We start from the raw sequence: 23736 nt of genomic DNA, 5'->3' as shown, positions 1-23736 counted from the left end.
GGTATGAATCCTTCCCCTGTAAGGTGTTCTGGTTGAACGGTCGTGGGTACTTGCTCTTGCACTTCAAGTCTTGCATGCACACATTTTTGGGATTAAGATTGCCACATGGGCCGTGCATCATATGCTTCACGACCATGGCATAGAGCTCTGGATACTTATGCCTGTCCGGGAGCTCAGCAGATATGACGTGGCCATACTGCTCTGGCACCAGAGTTTATAATTTGAATTCATGATCAGCAGGAAGTGTGCATGGGGGAGGCCCCTCTTCTGGAACTCGACGACATACACATGTGCTACCACAACACCAAGGATGTGCTTTTTGAACAACATCTCTTTCATGGTCTCCAGCTTGGCCCTGAACACGCGTGCGACAAGATCTGGTCGGTCCTGGGGTGTCTGGCCAGGAAGCAGCTCATTCAGTATCTCCTCCCAGCTAGGATTGCATGTCATAGTTAAAAAGATGTCAGGCTTCCCATATGTCTGCACCAGTGCCATGGCGTCCATCTGCCTCCGCTTCATGTCTCGGTTTCTTCCTTGATGCGTCCCTGGCAGCACGATCCTCTTCCCAACAGCGCTCGCTCGCATCTCCCGAACCGCGATGCTATCCACAAGGCCTTGGTATAGATCGGCACGTATCTCTCTCTGGTGGTCCCTGATCCACTTCAGCCTACATCCCTCAATCTTGATGAACATGTCGACACCCCACTGCTGAAACATGCGTGCTCCGTGTAGTATGGGGTTGAATATTGCAGGGCGCGTCTGTAGCCGGTAACAGTAGTAGTCCCTGATAGAGACACACAACCGGCTGTTCCCCTCTGTGGAAAGACGTGAAAGAAGAAGGTTAGGTACCATATGGAAGGATAGAGAACTTTTTCTGGCATATAAGCATACCAACCAGGCGCACCTGAATCGTTATCACGGTTTCCTCTTGGTTGTTGTGCAACCTCCCAAGGGACATTATGCTTAGGGATATTTGGATGCCAACCAAGCTCCCCCCTTGGAAAAGAGAGGGGATACGAGAGCGGGTCATAACAGCCATCTGTGGCATGTATACTATACTTCTCGTTGTTGTCCCCATAGAGTGTAATGCTACGGTTGAACCTGTGAAAGCACAAGTGCTCCCTAGGTGGTTTTGGTAATTAATGACAACATATCTCTTGTTGGACTAACGTTCCTATCTAGTATGTTTCAGATAAGTTCAACAATGGAGTGGCATGGACTAAAGGTTGTGGGAAGTTCTCCAAGATGCTAAGGACAAAGGATTGGCTAAAGCTGAAATCTCAAGACTCTTCATTTTACATTTTAGTGATCCAAGATCACATTGAGTCCATAGGAAAAGTCAATACTATCAAGGAGGGATGAGGTGTTGCTTAATGAGCCTCTTGCTCAAGTGCTTAATGATATGCTCCAAAATCCTCAGCTACTTTCCCACTTCCACATATGATCTAAACCCAAAGCCAAACTCGTCCTTACCGATTATTTCTATCCGGCGCCACCGAGTTTCACTTGTCATAGCCACTGCCAGAAACCCTAATCAGTTCGGTCTCACCGATGGGATCTCGGTCTCACCGAGATGGGCTTGCAAACTCTCTGTTACCTATTGCAATACCCTCGGTCCCACCGAGATATGCAATCGGCCCCACCGAGTTTGCTTGGCCTACTCTCTGTTTTGCTCATTACCAAAATTGGTCCCACCGAGTTTGAGTAATCGGTCAAACCGAGTTGTGGATTTACCCTAACCCTAGCACATCGGTCCCACCGAGTTGAACCAGTCGGTCCCACCGAAAATCTCTAACGGTCACTAGGTTTACTATTTCGGTCTGACCGAGTTTGTTGATTTGGTCCCACCGAGATTGGTAAATCGTGTGTAACGGTTGGATTTTGTGTGGAGGCTATATATACCCCTCCACCTCCTCTTCATTCGAAGAGAGAGCCATCAGAACACATCTACACTTCCAACCCATATGTTCTGAGAGAGAACCACCTACCCTTGTGTTGAGGCCAAGATATTCCATTCCTACCATATGAATCTTGATCTCTAGCCTTCCCAAGTTCCTTTCTACTCAAATCCTGTTTCCACCAAATCCAAATCCTGTGAGAGAGAGTTGAGTGTTGGGGAGACTATCATTTGAAGCACAAGAGCAAGGAGTTCATCATCAACACACCATTTGTTACTTCTTGGAGAGTGGTGTCTCCTAGATTGGCTAGGTGTCACTTGGGAGCCTCCGACAAGATTGTGGAGTTGAAGCAAGGAGTTTGTAAGGGCAAGGAGATCGCCTACTTCGTGAAGATCTACCGCTAGTGAGGAAAGTCCTTCGTGGGCGATGGCCATGGTGGGATAGACAAGGTTGCTTCTTCGTGGACCCTTTGTGGGTGGAGCCCTCCGTGGACTCGCGCAGCCGTTACCCTTCGTGGGTTGAAGTCTCCATCAACGTGGATGTAGGATAGCACCACATATCCGAACCACGGGAAAAACATCTGTGTCTCCAATTGCGTTTGAATTCTCCAAACCCTTCCCTTTACATTCTTGCAAGTTGCATGCTTTACTTTTCGCTGCCTATACACTTTTTGCATGCTTGCTTGATATGTATTGTGAATGTTGAAATTATGCCTAAACTCCACTTAAACCAAAAAGGCTTAAAAATTGCAACTTTAGCATTAAGTGTCTAATCACCCCCCCTTTAGACACATCTACTTCAAGGTCCGACAAGTGGTATCAGAGCTTTGGTTTCCATTGCCTTGGTTTAATCACCATTGGAGGAAGATGGATGTGTCTACTTTAGGGAGTCTTAGACATAGAGTGCCTATTCTTGATGGAGAATATTTTCATGAGTGGAAAAATGAGATGCTTGTAATCTTCAATCAATATCATTTGAACAAGTATATTGCTAGCCCTTGTGCACCTCATATTGATCCTTTGCATCCTACCCTAGATGAAGATATTGACATGATTCACAATCTTAGAACTATTGAGCTCATCATTAGAGGATTGCCCAAAAATTTGATTGCTAGTTTGCCTACTCTTAATTGTGCCTATACTATATGGAAATTTCTTGAGGAACGATTTCCTGATCATTCCTTGAAAAATTTGGATGAAATTCTCCATAAATCTATTGCCTTGAGTAAGATGAACTCTAGTGATCCTAGTTTTGGTGATTGTCTATTTGAGCTTACCAATCTCAAGCGTGCTAAAGGAGATGTTGGAATCATTAGTGATATTATATTTGAAGCTATAAGAATTCACAAAAGTGACCACTTTGATGATCATTTATCTAATGAATTACCCTCTCTAGGAAATGATGAGTCACAAGATCATGGTGAACACGGATACTATGATGATGATGATGATGATGATGATGATAGTGACTTCGATCTAGATGATGCAATGAGACATTTTGGTCTTACGGCAAATCTTCGGGGATATGCGTCAGGAGGAAAGGAATGGGTTCTTGATAGTGGATGTACTGATCATATGACCGGAGATGAAGAGATGTTCCGTGAGCTTGCTGAAAATGACGGCCCTCGGAAATATGTCACCTTTGGTGATAATTCAAAGGGTAAGGTGGTTGGCCTTGGTAAGGTGGCCATCTCACATGATAGTTCCATTCAAAATGTCATGCTCGTTGAATCTCTTGGCTACAACTTACTTTCAGTATCTAGACTTGCTGATTTCGGTTTGAATGTCCTATTCACTGAGGTAGATTGCCAAGTATTTCGTCGAGACAATCATAAAATGGTCTTTATCGGTATGCGTAGAGGTGATCTTTACATTGTCGATTTCTCTAAAAAGGCACAACATAAAACTTGCTTTATTGCTAAATCATCAAAAGGTTGGTTGTGGCATAGACGACTAGGTCACGTTGGCATGAGAAACCTTGACAAGCTTATTAAAGGAAATCATATCCTTGGAGTTAACGATGTCATATTTGATAAAGATAGACTTTGCAGTGCTTGTCAAGCAGGTAAACAGGTTGGAGGAAGGCATCCCGTGAAGAACATCATGACCACAAGGAGGCCACTCGAGCTACTTCATATGGATCTTTTTGGTTCCAACGCCTACAAGAGTCTTGGTGGAAATTTTTTGGGTCTAGTTATAGTTGATGATTTTTCAAGATTTACGTGGGTGTTCTTTCTTAATGACAAGTCGCAGGTCCAGAAGATCTTCAAAAACTTCGCTAGGAAGGCCCAAAATCAGTTTGACGTGAAGATCAGAAGGTTCGGAGTGACAACGAAACGGAGTTCAAGAACGCAAATGTGGACACCTTTCTTGACGAAGAAGGGATTTCACATGAGTTTTCGGCTACGTACACACCTCAACAAAATGGAGTTGTTGAAAGGAAGAACCGGACGCTCATCGAAATGGCAAGAACGATGCTTGATGAATACAAGACGCCGAAGCACTTTTGGGCAGAAGCGGTTGAGACAGCTTGTCATGCAACAAATCGCTTGTATCTTCACAAGCTACTTGGCAAGACGGCATACGAGCTCCTCACTGGTAACAAACCCCAAGTTGGATACTTTCGAGTATTCGGCTCAAAGTGCTACATTCTTGATAAGCATCGTCGTTCAAAGTTTGCTCCTAAATCTCATGAAGGTTTTCTACTTGGTTATGGCTCAAACTCTCACACTTACCGTGTCTACAACAATTTCACCCGAAAGGTTGAAGAGACGGTAGATGTGAAGTTTGATGAATCTAATGGCTCGCAAGTAGAGCAATTGCCAATTGATGTAGGAGACAAAGACCCTTCAGAAGCAATCCAAGACTTGTCTATTGGCAAAATTCGTCCAACGGAGGTGAAGGAGAGTACCTCGTCCGTACAAGTGGAAGCTTCTACTTCACGACAAGGTGAACCAAGAATTGACATGGAAGCATCCACAAGTGGGACACACCAAGATGAAGAAAACGAGGAAATACATCAAGACGAACATCAACAACCTTCTTCTCCACCATGACAAGAGAACGACAACGTCAACAATGAAGAAGGCCAAGAAAAAGAACAAGATGAAGAAGATGTTCAACGAAGACCCAAGCAAAAGCTCTCACGAGTTCGAGCAAGAATTGCCAAAGATCATCCCGTCGAGCAAATCTTAAATGATATACAATCTGGGAGAATCACTCGCTCAAAGACTCATTTAGCTAACTTTTGTGAAAACTATTCATTCATTTCTAGCATTGAACCTATGAAGGTTGAAGAAGCATTGGAAGATCCGGATTGGATAAACGCTATGCATGAAGAGCTACACAACTTTGAGAGAAACCAAGTTTGTACATTGGTTGAGAAGCCCGACAACAACCACAACATCATTGGTACCAAATGGGTGTTTCGCAACAAGCAAGATGAAGATGGACAAGTGGTTCGCAACAAAGCACGTCTCGTCGCCCAAGGGTACACACAAGTCGAAGGTATGGACTATGGTGAGACATATGCTCCCGTTGCTAGACTTGAGTCCATTCGCATCTTACTTGCCTATGCTAATCACCATAATATCACCTTGTACCAAATGGACATTAAAAGTGCTTTTCTAAATGGTGAAATAGAGGAGGAAGTTTATGTCAAACAACCTCCCGGCTTTATCAATCCTAAGAAACCAAATCATGTTTACAAACTTCACAAAGCTCTTTATGGTCTTAAACAAGCTCCTAGAGCATGGTATAAATGCTTGACCAAGTTCCTTATTGCAAGTGGTTTTGAAATTGGTAAAATTGATTCTACTTTTTTTACTAAAAGGGTTAATGGAGAACTATTTGTATGCCAAATTTATGTTGATGATATCATATTTGGTTCAACTAACCCTCTCTTTAGTGAAAAGTTTGGAAAGCTAATGTCAGAGAAGTTTGAGATGTCTATGATGAGTGAACTCAAATTCTTTCTCGGTTTGCAAATCAAGCAAACTAAGGAAGGTACATTTGTCTCTCAAACGAAGTACACCAAGGACTTATTCAAGAAGTTCAATATGCAAGAATGCAAAGGTATGTCTACACCCATGTCTACTAGTGGACATAATGATTTGACCAAAGATGGTGAACCGGTTGATCAAAAGGTCTATCGCTCTATGATTGGTTCATTGTTATACCTATGTGCTTCACGTCCCGATATTATGCTTAAGTGTGTGCATGTGTGCACGATATCAAGCTGCTCGTAAAGAATGTCATCTTAAGGCTGTGAAAAGGATAGTGAGATACTTAATCCATATACCAAATTTTGGCATTTGGTATCCTAAGAGGTCCTCTTTTGATCTTGTTGGCTATTCCGACTCGGATTATGCCGGAGACAAGGTTGATAGAAAGTCCACTTCGGGTACTTGTCAATTTCTTGGTAGATCTCTTGTGTCTTGGTCCTCCAAGAAACAAAACTCGATATCCTTATCCACCGCCGAAGCGGAATACATTGCCGCTGGTTCATGTCGTGCTCAATTACTTTGGATGACCCAAACTCTTAAAGATTATGGGGTCTATGTGAAACATGTTCCATTGCTTTGTGACAATGAAAGTGCTATCAAAATTGGACATAATCCTGTACAACATTCTGGAACTAAGCATATTGAAGTTGGTCATCACTTCATTCAAGACCATGTTGCTAAGGGTGACATTGATCTTAAGCATGTTCGCACCGATAAGCAATTAGCAGATATATTTACTAAACCTCTTGATGAGAAAGTATTTTGCAGGTTGAGGGGTGAATTGAACATTATTGATGCTTCGAACTTGGAGTAGGAACTCCATTGAATACATGCAAGACATGAACTTATGACTAATCCATGATATATCTCTTATGATGACTATCTTATGTCTTGGATACATTTGTACCTTGCATGTTGTCTAACCCATGTAGGTGCTTCGTTGAATCTAATTTCATGAGATTGCGACTCACTCATATCTTGAGCAATCTCTACATCACCAAGTCTCTACACAATGGTGGTTGAAGACAAGGAAGTACAAAACCATTCAAACATATCCTTTGACAAATTCTATGTTGAGCTTCATGATTTTCATTTTTGGATACACAAGTGCTCTTCCTTGCAAGAACTAACCCATGTAGGTAGATGAACTCAAACTCCAAGTGGTGCTCCCAACTCTCGATGAGCTACATCAACCTTGAGCACCCACACAAGTTCAACTACATGAGTAAGAACCACACCACCACCCAAGGTATGTTATTCCATCTTAGAGAAGCTTTACTCCAAGACATGAGTCAAAGCAACTCAACAAGATGTGAATACATCAAGATGCTTAAACAAAAAATGGTATCCCCATTTTGAGCTTAAACGATGAGTATGACCTATGATCAAGTGTTCTCACTTGACTCCCAAGTCAATATACTCTAACATAGGTGACTATGTCACCGCCCAACTCTAGATGAAGTTTTCTTGTGTTCTTTTTGTGTTATTGCATTTGTCTCATGCATGTTTATTTTCTTTCTCTTTTTCAAAAACAAAAAAAAAAACTTCATCTAGATCTTTCAGTTTCTTCTCTTTTCTTTTTGTTTTTGTTCTGCATTTTCTGCATTCAATTCCTTGCAAATCCTTTAAGTAATTCATTGCAAATCTTTGTGAGATCCTACATGTCTAGTGAGCTGAGGTGACAAGTGTTTTTCTCTGTGTGAACTCGGTTGCACCAACTTGTAATTTTTGGTCCAACCGAATCTTTTTGGTCCCGCCGAAACATGCCACTCGGTGCCACCGACTTCGCAACAGGAAAAACAGTTTGCCACTTGTTCTATATTTCTTTTGATCCAGCTCTACTCAATGAATCTTGTCCTCTACAAGCATCACAGTTTTATCCATTGCTTTGTGCTGAGTCTCAAGGACCAAACCTATACGACGGATTCCAGAAAGACCTTCTTGGAAATTGATGTCAAAGGGGGAGAGAGAGATCACATCAAAGCTCAAGGGGGAGAGAAAGTCTCAAGGACCAAACCTCCAAGAGAGAAAGTATTAAGGGGGAGAAAGAGATTTCCAGGGGGAGAGAATACTCAAAGATCCCAGATGCTTGATGTTCAAGAGGAGAGATGTCACATGTCTTTTTGAGGGAAAGACATGTTCATATGTGCTTATTTGCATTAAGTTCTATCCATTTGTATCTTTCAGCTCTGATTTTCTGTTCCCTATCTTCTTCCAATATCCCATGTAAGATTCAGGGGGAGCAAGACACCTAAGGGAAAGAAATCAGTCAAATTCATTGCATATCTTTACTCTTGGGGACATGTTAAATCAAATGTGGTACGTTGTACTCACTCTCTACATGTCATCCCAGTCTTGGTTCTCTTGTGGCTTCCTTGGTTTGCTCTGGCTAGTGGAGGCACATGTGTTATCTAACCTTGTTTGTGCAGGTTCATTCCATCCTAAGCCAGCCAAAGACTACAAGGTAAGTGTATGCATCAAAATCATGAGTATGAGGAATTCTTGCTTATGTACATACTGTTTGCAAGAAGGACTCATGAGCATGAAGGTATTTTCCTTGATAATCTTTTGCTCTGATGCATATGGCCAAGATACATGTAACACATTGCCTACTCTGTCATGGTTATGCTCTCACATGCTTTTATATTTCACATTTACATGAGTGCATACATGTAGGGGAGCCTATGCTTGTTACATGTCCTTCCAAAGCTTTACTTACTGTTCTTTATATCTTTATCTAAAGCTTTGATGCATGTTGCCATCAATTACCAAAAAGGGGAAGATTGAAAGCACAAGTGCTCCCTAGGTGGTTTTGGTAATTAATGACAACATATCTCTTGTTGGACTAATGTTCCTATCTAGTATGTTTCAGATAAGTTCAACAATGGAGTGGCATGGACTAAAGGTTGTGGGAAGTTCTCCAAGATGCTAAGGACAAAGGATTGGCTAAAGCTGAAAGCTCAAGACTCTTCATTTTACATTTTAGTGATCCAAGATCACATTGAGTCCATAGGAAAAGCCAATACTATCAAGGAGGGATGAGGTGTTGCTTAATGAGCCTCTTGCTCAAGTGCTTAATGATATGCTCCAAAATCCTCAGCTACTTTCCCACTTCCACATATGATCTAAACCCAAATCCAAACTCGGCCCTACCGATTATTTCTATCAGGCGCCACCGAGTTTCACTTGTCATAGCCACTGCCAGAAACCCTAATCAGTTCGGTCTCACCGATGGGATCTCGGTCTCACCGAGATGGGCTTGCAAACTCTCTGTTATCCGAGGAAGGAACACCCTCCTACCAGCATGTTGTCCTAGCACGATTTCTGCATCAATGGCGTTCCTCTGAAATCCCCGGACCACAAGCCTTGTGCCGTTACACAACACATTAGCTGGATCAATGTTTCTCAACAGTATAATAGGGCAATTTATCTTTAATTTGAGTGCATGCGGAGGCAGCCCGTTGGGAGTCAGGTTATTAAGGAATTCGAGGGCATAGTAGCCGTGTGGATCATCCTCTGCACTATCAAAACTGTGGTAGATCTTCTCTTCGCCCTGGAAGCACTCTATCATGCGCGTATTGATCTTATCAACATTGTCGTTCTTGGTGGAGAGGATCGCTCGAGATGTCATGTAATTTGGATCAGCCATGTTGTCGTCCAGAGCAGGAAATACATGGTCGATTAGCTTCTCTAGGTCAGCACCGTCTCCTGTTGGCGGCACACAAATATCTTCGGGGAGCCTTATGTTTCCTTCCTCGTCAGTTTCCTCGGTCCCGTTACCTACCCGTAGCAAGTAATCTGCGAACCACAGGTCGTTATGCGCCCTCATGTTGGTGACGAGCCTTAGCTGGCGCATGCCGTTCCAAAGGTACGAACTCCGCAGGGTTGCATCGATTATCTGACCCCGTGACCCCTTCCTGACGACCGGAAGCACCTGCCTGAAGTCCCACCGAACACGACTGTCTTTCCCCCGAATGGTCGGTCCCGTCGTCCCATGATGTCCTGCATGCTATTGTCTAGTGCCTCAACCGCTTGCCTCTTCGTCATGGTGGCCTCGTCCCATAGGATGAGTGAAGCCATGTGCAGGAGCTTGGCCGTCCCACTTTGCTTCGTGAAGCTGCACGACCCTCCATCTTCAATGTTGAGTGGGATCTTGAACCTCGAGTGGGCTGTCCTCCCTCCAGGCATGATGGAAGCCGCGACGCCTGACGTCGCTGTAGCTAGCGCGATCTGGCCCTCGCCTCGAACCTTTGCGAGAAGTGACCTGTATAGGAAGGTCTTCCTGGTGCCTCCCGGGCCATCGACAAAGAATACACCACCATCACCAGCATCAAATGCTGCCAGTATCTCATCGTATCCAAGCCTCTGCTCAGGGTTTAGCGAGGACGCCAAATCAGCGTCGTTCGCGTCAACCTCGATGGCGGACTCCTCGGTGACTTCTTTGGCCTCACCTCCAGTAGTGTCATAGGTCTCGTCGATGTCCGGAAGAGGGAACACCGCTATGTCTTTGCCCATGGACTGTAGCATGCCCCTGATGTCAAGCAACACCATCTGCTCCACTGCCTTTGAGCACGCATGTGTTCGACGGTAGTCATCAGACATCGCGTCTAGGTGCCTATCCCATAGACCGCACACATCACCTGGCTCGCAGAATACCAAGATAGTTGCAAAGAGCCTCCTGAGTGAGGCTGGCATTGCAAATTGTGTTGACTCTGTAAGACACTCGTCAAGTGTGTTGTCGGCCTCAATGAAGCCCAGTCTCTCGGCAGCCTCATGGAAGCTATCACATAGCACTCCATCCACGGTCCGCAGGTCCTCGAAGGATGTCTTGCCTGGTACGTGGTTAAGAAGCACTCGCAGAAAGTACCGCTCCCCCTCGGCTGGATGGGCTGACACGATTCGACCTACTTGGTGCTTCTTTTCTCTTCGCTTCCAGTATTTCTGTCTCTGCCATGTGAAACTTCCCGGAAAGTCCTTGTACAGGATATCCCAAGCCCACACGTGCTGCTGATTAGCGAGGAAATACTCTGTCAGCATTGACTTAGATGCAGTATCACGGGCGACAACATCGGTCAGGTCCTCTCCTGCTTTGAATGTGACACTATTCATATTAGGGAGATGAAGCGGCAACTGTAGGACCGACGGGAAACTCTCAGAAAGGTTGAAGCCGAATATCCTCCACATCGCCTCCGGTGGAGTAACCCATCTCGCATCAACGTACCTTTTAATATCGTGTACAACCCCGTTGCTGTCAGGCTGGTCAATGATGAATGAAGCTCGATCGTGACCCTTGTATACGTATTTCTAAAGGTACTTGACGGCCTTGATGCTGGAGCACACCTCGACATTTATGTGGCAGTTGAACATCCGCAACAGATAAGGGTTGTAAGGCACGACCCATCTGTTATCCAGCATTTGACGGCGGACCTTAGCCTGACGACCATCGTCCCGCCGTCGATAAACCGGGTATGAATCCTTCCCCTGTAAGGTGTTCCGGTTGAACGGTCGTGGGTACTTGCTCTTGCACTTCAAGTCTTGCATGCACACATTTTTGGGATTAAGATTGCCACATGGGCCGTGCATCATATGCTTCACGACCATGGCATAGAGCTCTGGATACTTATGCCTGTCCGGGAGCTCAGCAGATATGACGTGGCCATACTGCTCTGGCACCAGAGTTTATAATTTGAATTCATGATCAGCAGGAAGTGTGCATGGGGGAGGCCCCTCTTCTGGAACTCGACGACATACACATGTGCTACCACAACACCAAGGATGTGCTTTTTGAACAACATCTCTTTCATGGTCTCCAGCTTGGCCCTGAACACGCGTGCGACAAGATCTGGTCGGTCCTGGGGTGTCTGGCCAGGAAGCAGCTCATTCAGTATCTCCTCCCAGCTAGGATTGCATGTCATAGTTAAAAAGATGTCAGGCTTCCCATATGTCTGCACCAGTGCCATGGCGTCCATCTGTCTCCGCTTCATGTCTCGGTTGCTTCCTTGATGCGTCCCTGGCAGCACGATCCTCTTCCCAACAGCGCTCGCTCGCATCTCCCCAACCGCGATGCTATCCACAAGGCCTTGGTATAGATCGGCACGTATCTCTCTCTGGTGGTCCCTGATCCACTTCAGCCTACATCCCTCAATCTTGATGAACATGTCGACACCCCACTGCTGAAACAGGCGTGCTCCGTGTAGTATGGGGTTGAACATTGCAGGGCGCGTCTGTAGCCGGTAACAGTAGTAGTCCCTGACAGAGACACACAACCGGATGTTCCCCTCTGTGGAAAGACGTGAAAGAAGAAGGTTAGGTACCATATGGAAGGATAGAGTGTTGGGGAACGTAGCATAAATTCAAAATTTTCCTACGTGTCACCAAGATCTATCTATGGAGTCATCTAGCAACGAGGGAGGAGTGGATCTACATACCCTTGTAGATCACGCGCGGAAGCGTTCAAGAGAACGGGGTTGATGGAGTCGTACTCGTCGTGATTCAAATCACCGATGATCCTAGCGCCGAACGGACGGCACCTCCGCGTTCAACACACGTACGGAACGGAGACGTCTCCCATGCCTTGATCCAGCAAGGAGGAGGGAGAGGTTGATGGAGATCCAGCAGCACGACGGCGTGGTGGAAGTAGCGGGATTCCAACAGGGCTTCGCTAAGCGCTGCGGGAGGAGGAAGATGTGTCACGGGAGGGAGAGGGAGGCGCCAGGCCTTAGGTATGGTTGCCCTCCTTTTCCCCACTATATATAGGGCCAAGGGAGAGGGGGGAGGCGCAGCCCTTGCCCCTTCCTCCAAGGAAGGGTGCGGCCAAAGGGGGGGAAGGAGTCCATCCTCCCCAAGGCACCTCGGAGGTGCCTTCCCCCTTTAGGACTCTCCCCTTTTTCTCTTCTCTTGGCGCATGGGCCTCTTGGGGCTGGTGCACTTGGCCCATGTAGGCCAAGGCGCACCCCCTACAGCCCATGTGCCCCCCCGGGGCAGGTGGCCCCACCCGGTGGACCCCCGGGACCCTTCCGGTGGTCCCGGTACAATACCGGTGACCCCGAAACTTGTCCCGATGACCGAAATAGCACTTCCTATATATAATTCTTTACCTCCGGACCATTCCGGAACTCCTCGTGACGTCCGGGATCTCATCCGGGACTCCGAACAACTTTCGGGTTACCGCATACTAATATCTCTATAACCCTAGCGTCACCGAACCTTAAGTGTGTAGACCCTACGGGTTCGGGAGACATGCAGACATGACCGAGACGTTCTCCGGTCAATAACCAACAGCGGGATCTGGATACCCATGTTGGCTCCCACATGTTCCATGATGATCTCATCGGATGAACCACGATGTCAAGGACTTAATCAATCCCGTATACAATTCCCTTTGTCTAGAGGTACGATACTTGCCCGAGATTCGATCGTCGGTATCCCGATACCTTGTTCAATCTCGTTACCGGCAAGTCTCTTTACTCGTTTCGTAACACAACATCCCGTGATAAACTCCTTGATCACATTGTGCACATTATGATGATGTCCTACTGAGTGGGCCCAGAGATACCTCTCCGTTTACATGGAGTGACAAATCCCAGTCTCGATTCGTGCCAACCCAACAGACACTTTCGGAGATACCTGTAGTGTACCTTTATAGCCACCCAGTTACGTTGTGACGTTTGGCACACCCAAAGCACTCCTACGGTATCCGGGAGTTGCACAATCTCATGGTCTAAGGAAATGATACTTGACATTAGAAAAGCTTTAGCATACGAACTACATGATCTTGTGCTAGGCTTATGATTGGGTCTTTGTCCATCACATCATTCTCCTAATGATGTGATCCCGTTATCAATGACATCCAATGTCCATGGTCAGGAAACCGTAACCATCTATTGATCAACGAGCTAGTCAACTAGAGGCTTACTAGGGACATGGTGTTGTCTATGTATCCACACATGTATCTGAGTTTCCTATCAATACAATTCCAGCATGGATAATAAACGATTATCATGAACAAGGAAATATAATAATAATCAATTTATTATTGCCTCTAGGGCATATTTCCAACAGTCTCCCACTTGCACTAGAGTCAATAATCTAGTTCACATCGCCATGTGATTAACACTCACAGGTCACATCGCCATGTAACCAACATCTAAAGAGTTTACTAGAGTCAATAATCTAGTTCACATCACTATGTGATTAACACTCAATGAGTTCTGGGTTTGATCATGTTGCTTGTGAGAGAGGTTTTAGTCAACGGGCCTGAACCTTTCAGATCCGTGTGTTATTTACAAATCTCTATGTCATCTCCTAGATGCAGCTACCATGCTCTATTTGGAGCCATTTCAAATAACTGTTCTACTTGGATTTATTCTAAATTGTTGCTCCATTATACGTATCCGGTATCTCTACTCAGAGCTATCCGGATAGGTGTTAAGCTTGCATCGTCGCAACTCTTTACGTCGAACTCTTCATCACCTCCATAACCGAGAAAATTCCTTAGTCCACTAGTTACTAAGGATAACTTTGACCGCTGTACTATGATCCATTCTTGGATCACTCTTGTACCCCTTGACTGACTCATGGCAAGGCACACTTCAGGTGCGGTACACAGCATAGCATACTGTAGAGCCTATGTCTTAAGCATAGGGGACGACCTTCGTCCTTTCTCTCTATTCTGCCGTGGTCGAGCTTTAAGTCTTAACTTCATACCTTACAACTCAGGCAAGAACTCCTTCTTTGACTGATCCATCTTGAACACCTTCAAGATCATGTCAAGGTATGTGCTCATTTGAAAGTACCATTAAGCGTTTTGATCTATCCTTATAGATCTTGATGCTCAATGTTCAAGTAGCTTAATCCAGGCTTTCCATTGAAAAACACTTTCCAAATAACCCTATATACTTTCCAGAAATTCTACGTCATTTCTGATCAACAATATGTCAACATATATTTATCAGAAATTCTATAGTGCTCCCACTCACTTCTTTGGAAATACAAGTTTCTCATAAACTTTGTATAAACCCAAAATCTTTGATCATCATCAAAGCATTCATTCCAACTCCGAGATGCTTACTCCAGTCCTCAGAAGGATTGCTGGAGCTTTGCATACTTATTAGCATCTTTCAGGATTGACAAAACCTTCCGGTTGTATCACATACAACCTTTCCTCAAGAAAATCGTCGAGGAAACAATGTTTTGACATCCTATCTGTAAGATTTCATAAATAATGCAGTAATCGCTAATATAATTCCAACAGACTCTTAGCATCGCTACGAGTGAGAAAGTCTCATCGTAGTCAACTCCTTGAACTTGTCGGAAAACATCTTAACGACAAGTTGAGCTTTCTTAATGGTGATACTTACCATCATTGTCCGTCTTCGTTTTAAAATCCATCTGTACTCAATAGCCTTACGACCATCGAGCCGTTCTGCCAAAGTCTATACTTTGTTTTCATACATGGATCCTCTCTCAGATTTTATGGCCTCGAGCCATTTATCGGAATCCGGGCCCACCATCGCTTCTCCATAGCTCGTAGGTTCATTGTTGTCTAGCAACATGACTTCCAAGACAGGGTTACGTACCACTTTGAAGTAGTATGCATCCTTGTCCTCCCACGAGGTTTGGTAGTGACTTGATCTGAAGTTTCATGATCACTATCATAAGCTTCCACTTCAATTGGTGTAGGTGCCACAGGAACAACTCCCTGTGCCCTGTCACACACTAGTTGAAGAGACGGTTCAATAACCTCATCAAGTCTCCACCATCCTCCCACTCAATTCTTTCGAGAGAAACTTTTCCTCGTGAAAGGACCCGATTCTAGAAACAATCCCTTATTGCTTTCGGATCTGAGACAGGAGGTATACCCAACTGTTTTGGGTGTCCTATGAAGATGCATTTATCTGCTTTGGGTTCGAGCTTATCAGCCTGAAACTTTTTCACATAAGCGTCACAGCCCCAAACTTTTAAGAAATGACAGCTTAGGTTTCTCTAAACCATAGTTCATACGGTGCCATATCATCGGAATTACGTGGTGCCCTATTTAAAGTGAATGTGGTTGTCTCTAATGCCTAACCCATAAACTATCGTGGTAATTCGATAAGAAACATCATGGTATGCATCATATCCAATAGGGTGCAGTTATGATGTTCGGACACACCATCACACTATGGTGTTCCAGGCTGTATTGGTTGTGAAACAATTTCCACAATGTCTTAATTCCGTGCCAAACTCGCAATTCAGATATTCATCTCTATGATCATATCATAGATCTTTTATCCTCTTGTCACGACGATCTTTCAACTTCACCCAGAACTTACTTGAACCTTTCAATAATTCAGACTCGTGATTCATCAAGCAAATATACTCAACATCTACTCAAATCATCTGTGAAGTAAGAACATAACGATATCCACTACATGCCTCAGCATTCATTGGACTGCACACATCAAAATGTATTACTTCCAACAAGTTGCTTTCTAGTTCCATTTTACTGAAACCGAGGCTTTCAGTCATCTTGCCCATGTGGTATGTTTTGCATGTCTCAAGTGATTCAAGATCAAGTGAGTTCAAACGGTCCATTTGCATGGAGTTTCTTCATGCATATACACCAATAGACATGGTTCGCATGTCTCAAACTTTTCAAAAATGAGTGAGCCCAAAGATCCATCAACATGGAGCTTCTTCATGCGTTTTATACCGATATGACTTACGTGGCAGTGCCACAAGTAGGTGGTACTATCATTACTATCTTTTGGCATGAACATGTGTATCACTACGATCGAGATTCAATAAACCATTCATTTTAGGTGTAAGACCATTTGAAGGTATTATTCAAATAAATAGAGTAACCATTATTCTCCTTAAATGAATAACCGCATTGCGATAGACATAATCCAATCATATCTATGCTCAACGCAAACACCAATCTTGATGGTAGAGGGAGCGGACGATATTTGATCAACCTTGGAAATACTTCCAACACATATCGTCATCTCACCTTTAGCTAGTCTCCGTTTATTCCATAGCCTTTTGTTTCGAGTTACTAACACTTAGCAACCGAACCGGTATCTAATACCCTGGTGCTACTTGGAGTACTAGTAAAGTACACATCAACACAATGTATATCCAATATACTTCTATCGACCTTGCCAGCCTTCTCATCTACCAAGTATCTAGGGTAATTCTGCTCCAGTGGCTGTTCCCCTTATTACAGAAGCACTTAGTCTCGGGTTTGGGTTCAACCTTGGGTTTCTTCACTAGAGCAACAGCTGAATTGCCGTTTCATGAAGCATCCCTTTTTGCCCTTGCCCTTCTTGAAACTAGTGGTTTCACCAACCATCAACAATTGATGCTCCTTCTTGATCTCTACTTTTGTGGTGTCAAACATCGCGAATATCTCAAGGATCATCATATATGTCCCTGATATATTATAGTTCATCACGAAGCTCAAGTAGCTTGGTGGTATGACTTCGGAGAACCATCACTATTTCATCTGGAAGATCAACTCCCACTCGATTCAAGCGATTGTTGTACTCAGACAATCTGAGCACAAGTTCAACAATTGAGCTTTTCTCCCTTAGTTTGCAGGCTAAGAAAATCGTCGGAGGTCTTATACCTCTTGACGTGGGCACGAGCCTGAAATCCCAATTTCAGCCCTCGAAACATCTCATATGTTTCGCGACGTTTCAAAACGTCTTCGGTGCCTCAACTCTAAGCCGTTTAACTGAACTATCACGTAGTTATCAAAATGTGTATGTCAGATGTTCGCAACATCCATAGACAACGTTCGAGGTTCAGCATACTGAGCGGTGCATTAAGGACATAAGCCTTCTATGAAGCAATGAGGACAAACCTCAGTTTACGGACCTAGTCCGCATAATTACTACTATCAACTTTCAACTAAATTTTCTCTAGGAACATATCTAAACAGTAGAACTGAAGCGCGAGCTACGACATAATTTGCGAAGACCTTTTGACTATGTTCAGGATAATTAAGTTCATCTTGTGAACTCCCACTCAGATAGACATCCCTCTAGTCATCTAAGTGATTACATGATCCGAGTCAACTAGGCCGTGTCCGATAATCACGTGAGACGGACTAGTCATCATCGGTGAACATCTTCATGTTGATCGTATCTACCATACGACTCATGCTCGACCTTTCGGTCTCTTGTGTTCCGAGGCCATGTCTGTACATGCTAGGCTCGTCAAGTTAACCTAAGTGTTCCGCATGTGTTCCGAGGCCATGTCTGTACATGCTAGGCTCGTCAACACCCGTTGTATTCGAACGTAAGAATCTACCACACCCGATCATCACGTGGTGCTTCGAAACGACGAACTTTCGCAACGGTGCACAGTTAGGGGGAACACCTTCTTGAAATTTTAGTGAGGGATCATCTTATTTACTACCGTCGTTCTAAGCAAATAAGATGTATAAACATGATAAACATCACATGCAATCAAATAGTGACATGATATGGCCAATATCATATTGCTCCTTTTGATCTTCATCTTCGGGGCTCCATGATCATCATCGTCACCGGCATGACACCATGATCTCCATCATCATGATCTCCATCATCGTGTCTTCATGAAGTTGTCTCGTCAACTATTACTTCTACTACTACAACTAACGGTTAGCAATAAAGTAAAGTAATTACATGACGTTTATGTTGACACGCAGGTCATAAATAAATTACGACAACTCCTATGGCTCCTGACGGTTGTCATACTCATCGACATGCAAGTCGTGATTCCTATTACAAGAACATGATCATCTCATACATCACATATATCATTCATCACATCCTTTTGGCCATATCACATCACATAGCATACCCTGCAAAAACAAGTTAGATGTCCTCTAATTGTTGTTTGCATGTTTTACGTGGCTGCTATGGGTTTCTAGCAAGAACGTTTCTTACCTACGCAAAAACCACAACGTGATATGCCAATTGCTATTTACCCTTCATAAGGACCCTTTTCATCGAATCCGATCCGACTAAACTGGGAGAGACAGACACCCGCTAGCCACCTTATGCAACTAGTGCATGTCAGTCGGTGGAACCAGTCTCACGTAAGAGTACGTGTAAGGTCCGTCCGGGCCGCTTCATCCCACAATGCCACCGAATCAAGATTGGACTAGTAACGGTAAGCACATTGAACAAAATCAACGCCCACAACTACTTTGTGTTCTACTCGTGCATAGAAACTACGCATAGACCTAGCTCATGATGCCACTGTTGGGAACGTAGCATAAATTCAAAATTTTCCTACGTGTCACCAAGATCTATCTATGGAGTCATCTAGCAACGAGGGAGGAGTGGATCTACATACCCTTGTAGATCACGCACGGAAGCGTTCAAGAGAACGGGGTTGATGGAGTCGTACTCGTCGTGATTCAAATCACCGATGATCCTAGCGCCGAACGGACGGCACCTCCGCGTTCAACACACGTACGGAACGGAGACGTCTCCCATGCCTTGATCCAGCAAGGAGGAGGGAGAGGTTGATGGAGATCCAGCAGCACGACGGCGTGGTGGAAGTAGCGGGATTCCAACAGGGCTTCGCTAAGCGCTGCGGGAGGAGGAAGATGTGTCACGGGAGGGAGAGGGAGGCGCCAGGCCTTAGGTATGGTTGCCCTCCTTTTCCCCACTATATATAGGGCCAAGGGAGAGGGGGGAGGCGCAGCCCTTGCCCCTTCCTCCAAGGAAGGGTGCGGCCAAAGGGGGGGAAGGAGTCCATCCTCCCCAAGGCACCTCGGAGGTGCCTTCCCCCTTTAGGACTCTCCCCTTTTTCTCTTCTCTTGGCGCATGGGCCTCTTGGGGCTGGTGCACTTGGCCCATGTAGGCCAAGGCGCACCCCCTACAGCCCATGTGGCCCCCCGGGGCAGGTGGCCCCACCCGGTGGACCCTCGGGACCCTTCCGGTGGTCCCGGTACAATACCGGTGACCCCGAAACTTGTCCCGATGACCGAAATAGCACTTCCTATATATAATTCTTTACCTCCGGACCATTCCGGAACTCCTCGTGACGTCCGGGATCTCATTCGGGACTCTGAACAACTTTCGGGTTACCGCATACTAATATCTCTATAACCCTAGCGTCACCGAACCTTAAGTGTGTAGACCCTACGGGTTCGGGAGACATGCAGACATGACCGAGACGTTCTCCGATCAATAACCAACAGCGGGATCTGGATACCCATGTTGGCTCCCACATGTTCCATGATGATCTCATCGGATGAACCACGATGTCAAGGACTTAATCAATCCCGTATACAATTCCCTTTGTCTAGAGGTACGATACTTGCCCGAGATTCGATCGTCGGTATCCCGATACCTTGTTCAATCTCGTTACCGGCAAGTCTCTTTACTCGTTTCGTAACACAACATCCCGTGATAAACTCCTTGATCACATTGTGCACATTATGATGATGTCCTACCGAGTGGGCCCAGAGATACCTCTCCGTTTACACGGAGTGACAAATCCCAGTCTCGATTCGTGCCAACCCAACAGACACTTTCGGAGATACCTGTAGTGTACCTTTATAGCCACCCAGTTACGTTGTGACGTTTGGCACACCCAAAGCACTCCTACGGTATCCGGGAGTTGCACAATCTCATGGTCTAAGGAAATGATACTTGACATTAGAAAAGCTTTAGCATACGAACTACATGATCTTGTGCTAGGCTTATGATTGGGTCTTTGTCCATCACATCATTCTCCTAATGATGTGATCCCGTTATCAATGACATCCAATGTCCATGGTCAGGAAACCGTAACCATCTATTGATCAACGAGCTAGTCAACTAGAGGCTTACTAGGGACATGGTGTTGTCTATGTATCCACACATGTATCTGAGTTTCCTATCAATACAATTCCAGCATGGATAATAAACGTTTATCATGAACAAGGAAATATAATAATAATCAATTTATTATTGCCTCTAGGGCATATTTCCAACATAGAGAACTTTTTCTGGCATATAAGCATACCAACCAGGCGCACCTGAATCGTTATCACGGTTTCCTCTTGGTTGTTGTGCAACCTCCCAAGGGACATTATGCTTAGGGATATTTGGATGCCAACCAAGCTCCCCCCTTGGAAAAAAGAGGGGATACGAGAGCGGGTCATAACAGCCATCTGTGGCATGTATACTATACTTCTCGTTGTTGTCCCCATAGAGTGTAATGTTGCGGTTGAACCTGTGAAAGCACAAGTGCTCCCTAGGTGGTTTTGGTAATTAATGACAACATATCTCTTGTTGGACTAACGTTCCTATCTAGTATGTTTCAGATAAGTTCAACAATGGAGTGGCATGGACTAAAGGTTGTGGGAAGTTCTCCAAGATGCTAAGGACAAAGGATTGGCTAAAGCTGAAAGCTCAAGACTCTTCATTTTACATTTTAGTGATCCAAGATCACATTGAGTCCATAGGAAAAGCCAATACTATCAAGGAGGGATGAGGTGTTGCTTAATGAGCCTCTTGCTCAAGTGCTTAATGATATGCTCCAAAATCCTCAGCTACTTTCCCACTTCCACATATGATCTAAACCCAAAGCCAAACTCGGCCCTACCGATTATTTCTATCCGGCGCCACCGAGTTTCACTTGTCATAGCCACTGCCAGAAACCCTAATCAGTTCGGTCTCACCGATGGGATCTCGGTCTCACCGAGATGGGCTTGCAAACTCTCTGTTACCTATTGCAATACCCTCGGTCCCACCGAGATATGCAATCGGCCCCACCGAGTTTGCTTGGCCAACTCTCTGTTTTGCTTATTACCAAAATCGGTCCCACCGAGTTTGAGTAATCGGTCAAACCGAGTTGTGGATTTACCCTAACCCTAGCACATCGGTCCCACCGAGTTGAACCAGTCGGTCCCACCGAAAATCTCTAACGGTCACTAGGTTTACTATTTCGGTCTGACCGAGTTTGTTGATTCGGTCCCACCGAGATTGGTAAATCGTGTGTAACGGTTGGATTTTGTGTGGAGGCTATATATACCCCTCCACCTCCTCTTCATTCGAAGAGAGAGCCATCAGAACACATCTACACTTCCGACCCATATGTTCTGAGAGAGAACCACCTACCCTTGTGTTGAGGCCAAGATATTCCATTCCTACCATATGAATCTTGATCTCTAGCCTTCCCAAGTTGCTTTCCACTCAAATCCTCTTTCCACCAAATCCAAATCCTGTGTGAGAGAGTTGAGTGTTGGGGAGACTATCATTTGAAGCACAAGAGCAAGGAGTTCATCATCAACACACCATTTGTTACTTCTTGGAGAGTGGTGTCTCCTAGATTGGCTAGGTGTCACTTGGGAGCCTCCGACAAGATTGTGGAGTTGAATCAAGGAGTTTGTAAGGGCAAGGAGATCGCCTACTTCGTGAAGATCTACCGCTAGTGAGGCAAGTCCTTCGTGGGCGATGGCCATGGTGGGATAGACAAGGTTGCTTCTTCGTGGACCCTTCGTGGGTGGAGCCCTCCGTGGACTCGCGCAGCCGTTACCCTTCATGGGTTGAAGTCTCCATCAACGTGGATGTAGGATAGCACCACCTATCTGAACCACGGGAAAAACATCCGTGTCTCCAATTGCGTTTGAATTCTCCAAACCCTTCCCTTTACATTCTTGCAAGTTGCATGCTTTACTTTCCACTGCCTATACACTCTTTGCATGCTTGCTTGATATGTATTGTGAATGTTGAAATTATGCCTAAACTCCACTTAAACCAAAAAGGCTTAAAAATTGCAACTTTAGCATTAAGTGTCTAGTCACCCCCCCCCCCCCCGTTTAGACACATCTACTTCAAGGTCCGACAACCTGTTTGCTATATCGCTTCCCTCGACCCAAATCGCAGCCACCTCAGATGACACGGGTCTATTATATCTTCGTTGGTCTAGCTTTTGGTCAATGTTGAGGTCAATCCGATACTCCTCGAGGTTTTCCTTGTGGGTACCCAAACTCCTAAACTGTTGGCAGTAGGGGTTTTCCCCGAGGACGTCCACTAACTTGCTGACAACGTGCTGATCCAATTGCTGGGTGGCCTCCTTGCGATGGATTAAGCTGGGATCGTCATCGTAGAAGTACAACTGCAAATGTTCAGGGCGAGATCTTGGACCGAACGAGTGCACCCTGTGGTACATAGTGCCATGTGCCCGAAACGTGTACACCCCGGACTTCATGTTTGTGTAGTTGTTGTCTAGGCTGACGCCAAGGGTAGTGAAGGCAAAGTGCTCGTTGAAGAACCGAATGCTCTCCCGAAAATGCCGAGAGTCTGCATCCGCGCTAGACCATAACCTCATCAGCTCTGGGATAGGCTCGGGTTCAGCTAGCTCAATCTCCCCGTTCCGACAGCAGAAGCCGTCAGTCTCGTACTGGAACTTCTTGGCCTTGCAATGCTCGCAGTTTGCCGCGTGCTTCAGGATGTGTGTGCTGTCTGGGATGTTCGAGTAGACATAGTCGAAAGGATCTAGGTCGATAGATCCCGTGTTGGAGGATTCTACGGGCTCATCGAGGTCCGTGCTATCAGTGTCAGATGCTGCAAGCATTGTGGAGATATAACAAGTCACGATGGGATGCACATCATAAACCAATAATATAGAGGGATGAGCAGCGAAAGGCGCCTCAGAGTACCTTCACCGGCAAATAGGTAGTACTCATCATCCATGAGGTCACCGGAGAGTGCATTCTCGTCCATGATGCTGCTAAGGAAGGCCTCCATGTCAGCTGTAACATTGTTGAGCCGGTAAGTAATGGTTTTTATTGTGAGTGCACACCAGGAGGGGAGTAAACATGAGAGGGTTACCATTGGTTCCGATGGTGTACGATGGCAT

At 45.3% G+C, this 23736-nt stretch overlaps 1 protein-coding gene across 1 annotated transcript; it reads right to left on the bottom strand.

The window, feature by feature from the left end:
- Positions 1 to 1866: 1866 nt before the first annotated feature.
- LOC147974453 (uncharacterized) lies at positions 1867 to 23736 on the bottom strand. Its single transcript, XM_087517493.1, has 5 exons — positions 23709 to 23736; positions 23537 to 23629; positions 22724 to 23441; positions 20909 to 21105; positions 1867 to 2611 (listed from the first exon to the last, which is right to left on the bottom strand). Exons 1-5 carry the CDS (start codon positions 23734 to 23736, stop codon positions 2544 to 2546), a joined length of 1104 nt encoding a protein of 367 aa, XP_087373619.1. The 3' UTR covers positions 1867 to 2543.

The sequence above is a fragment of the Triticum urartu genome, chromosome 4A, assembly GCF_056163025.1.
Source record: "Triticum urartu cultivar PI428250 chromosome 4A, HENAU_Tu73, whole genome shotgun sequence".
NCBI lineage: Eukaryota > Viridiplantae > Streptophyta > Magnoliopsida > Poales > Poaceae > Triticum > Triticum urartu.
Note: the sequence above shows the minus strand (reverse complement) of the source record. Positions and strands in the feature narration are given on the sequence as shown.

Bases quoted from the DNA above. Each gene is read 5' to 3' on its own strand.
- LOC147974453 (XM_087517493.1), bottom strand. From the start codon at position 23,736: ATGCCATCGTACACCATCGGAACCAATG. The intron at 23,630-23,708 runs GTAACCCTCTCA...ACAATGTTACAG, and splicing joins GTACACCATCGGAACCAATG to CTGACATGGAGGCCTTCCTT. The intron at 21,106-22,723 runs GTTGTCGGACCT...GTGCTTTCACAG, and splicing joins GGAAGCGATATAGCAAACAG to GTTCAACCGCAACATTACAC.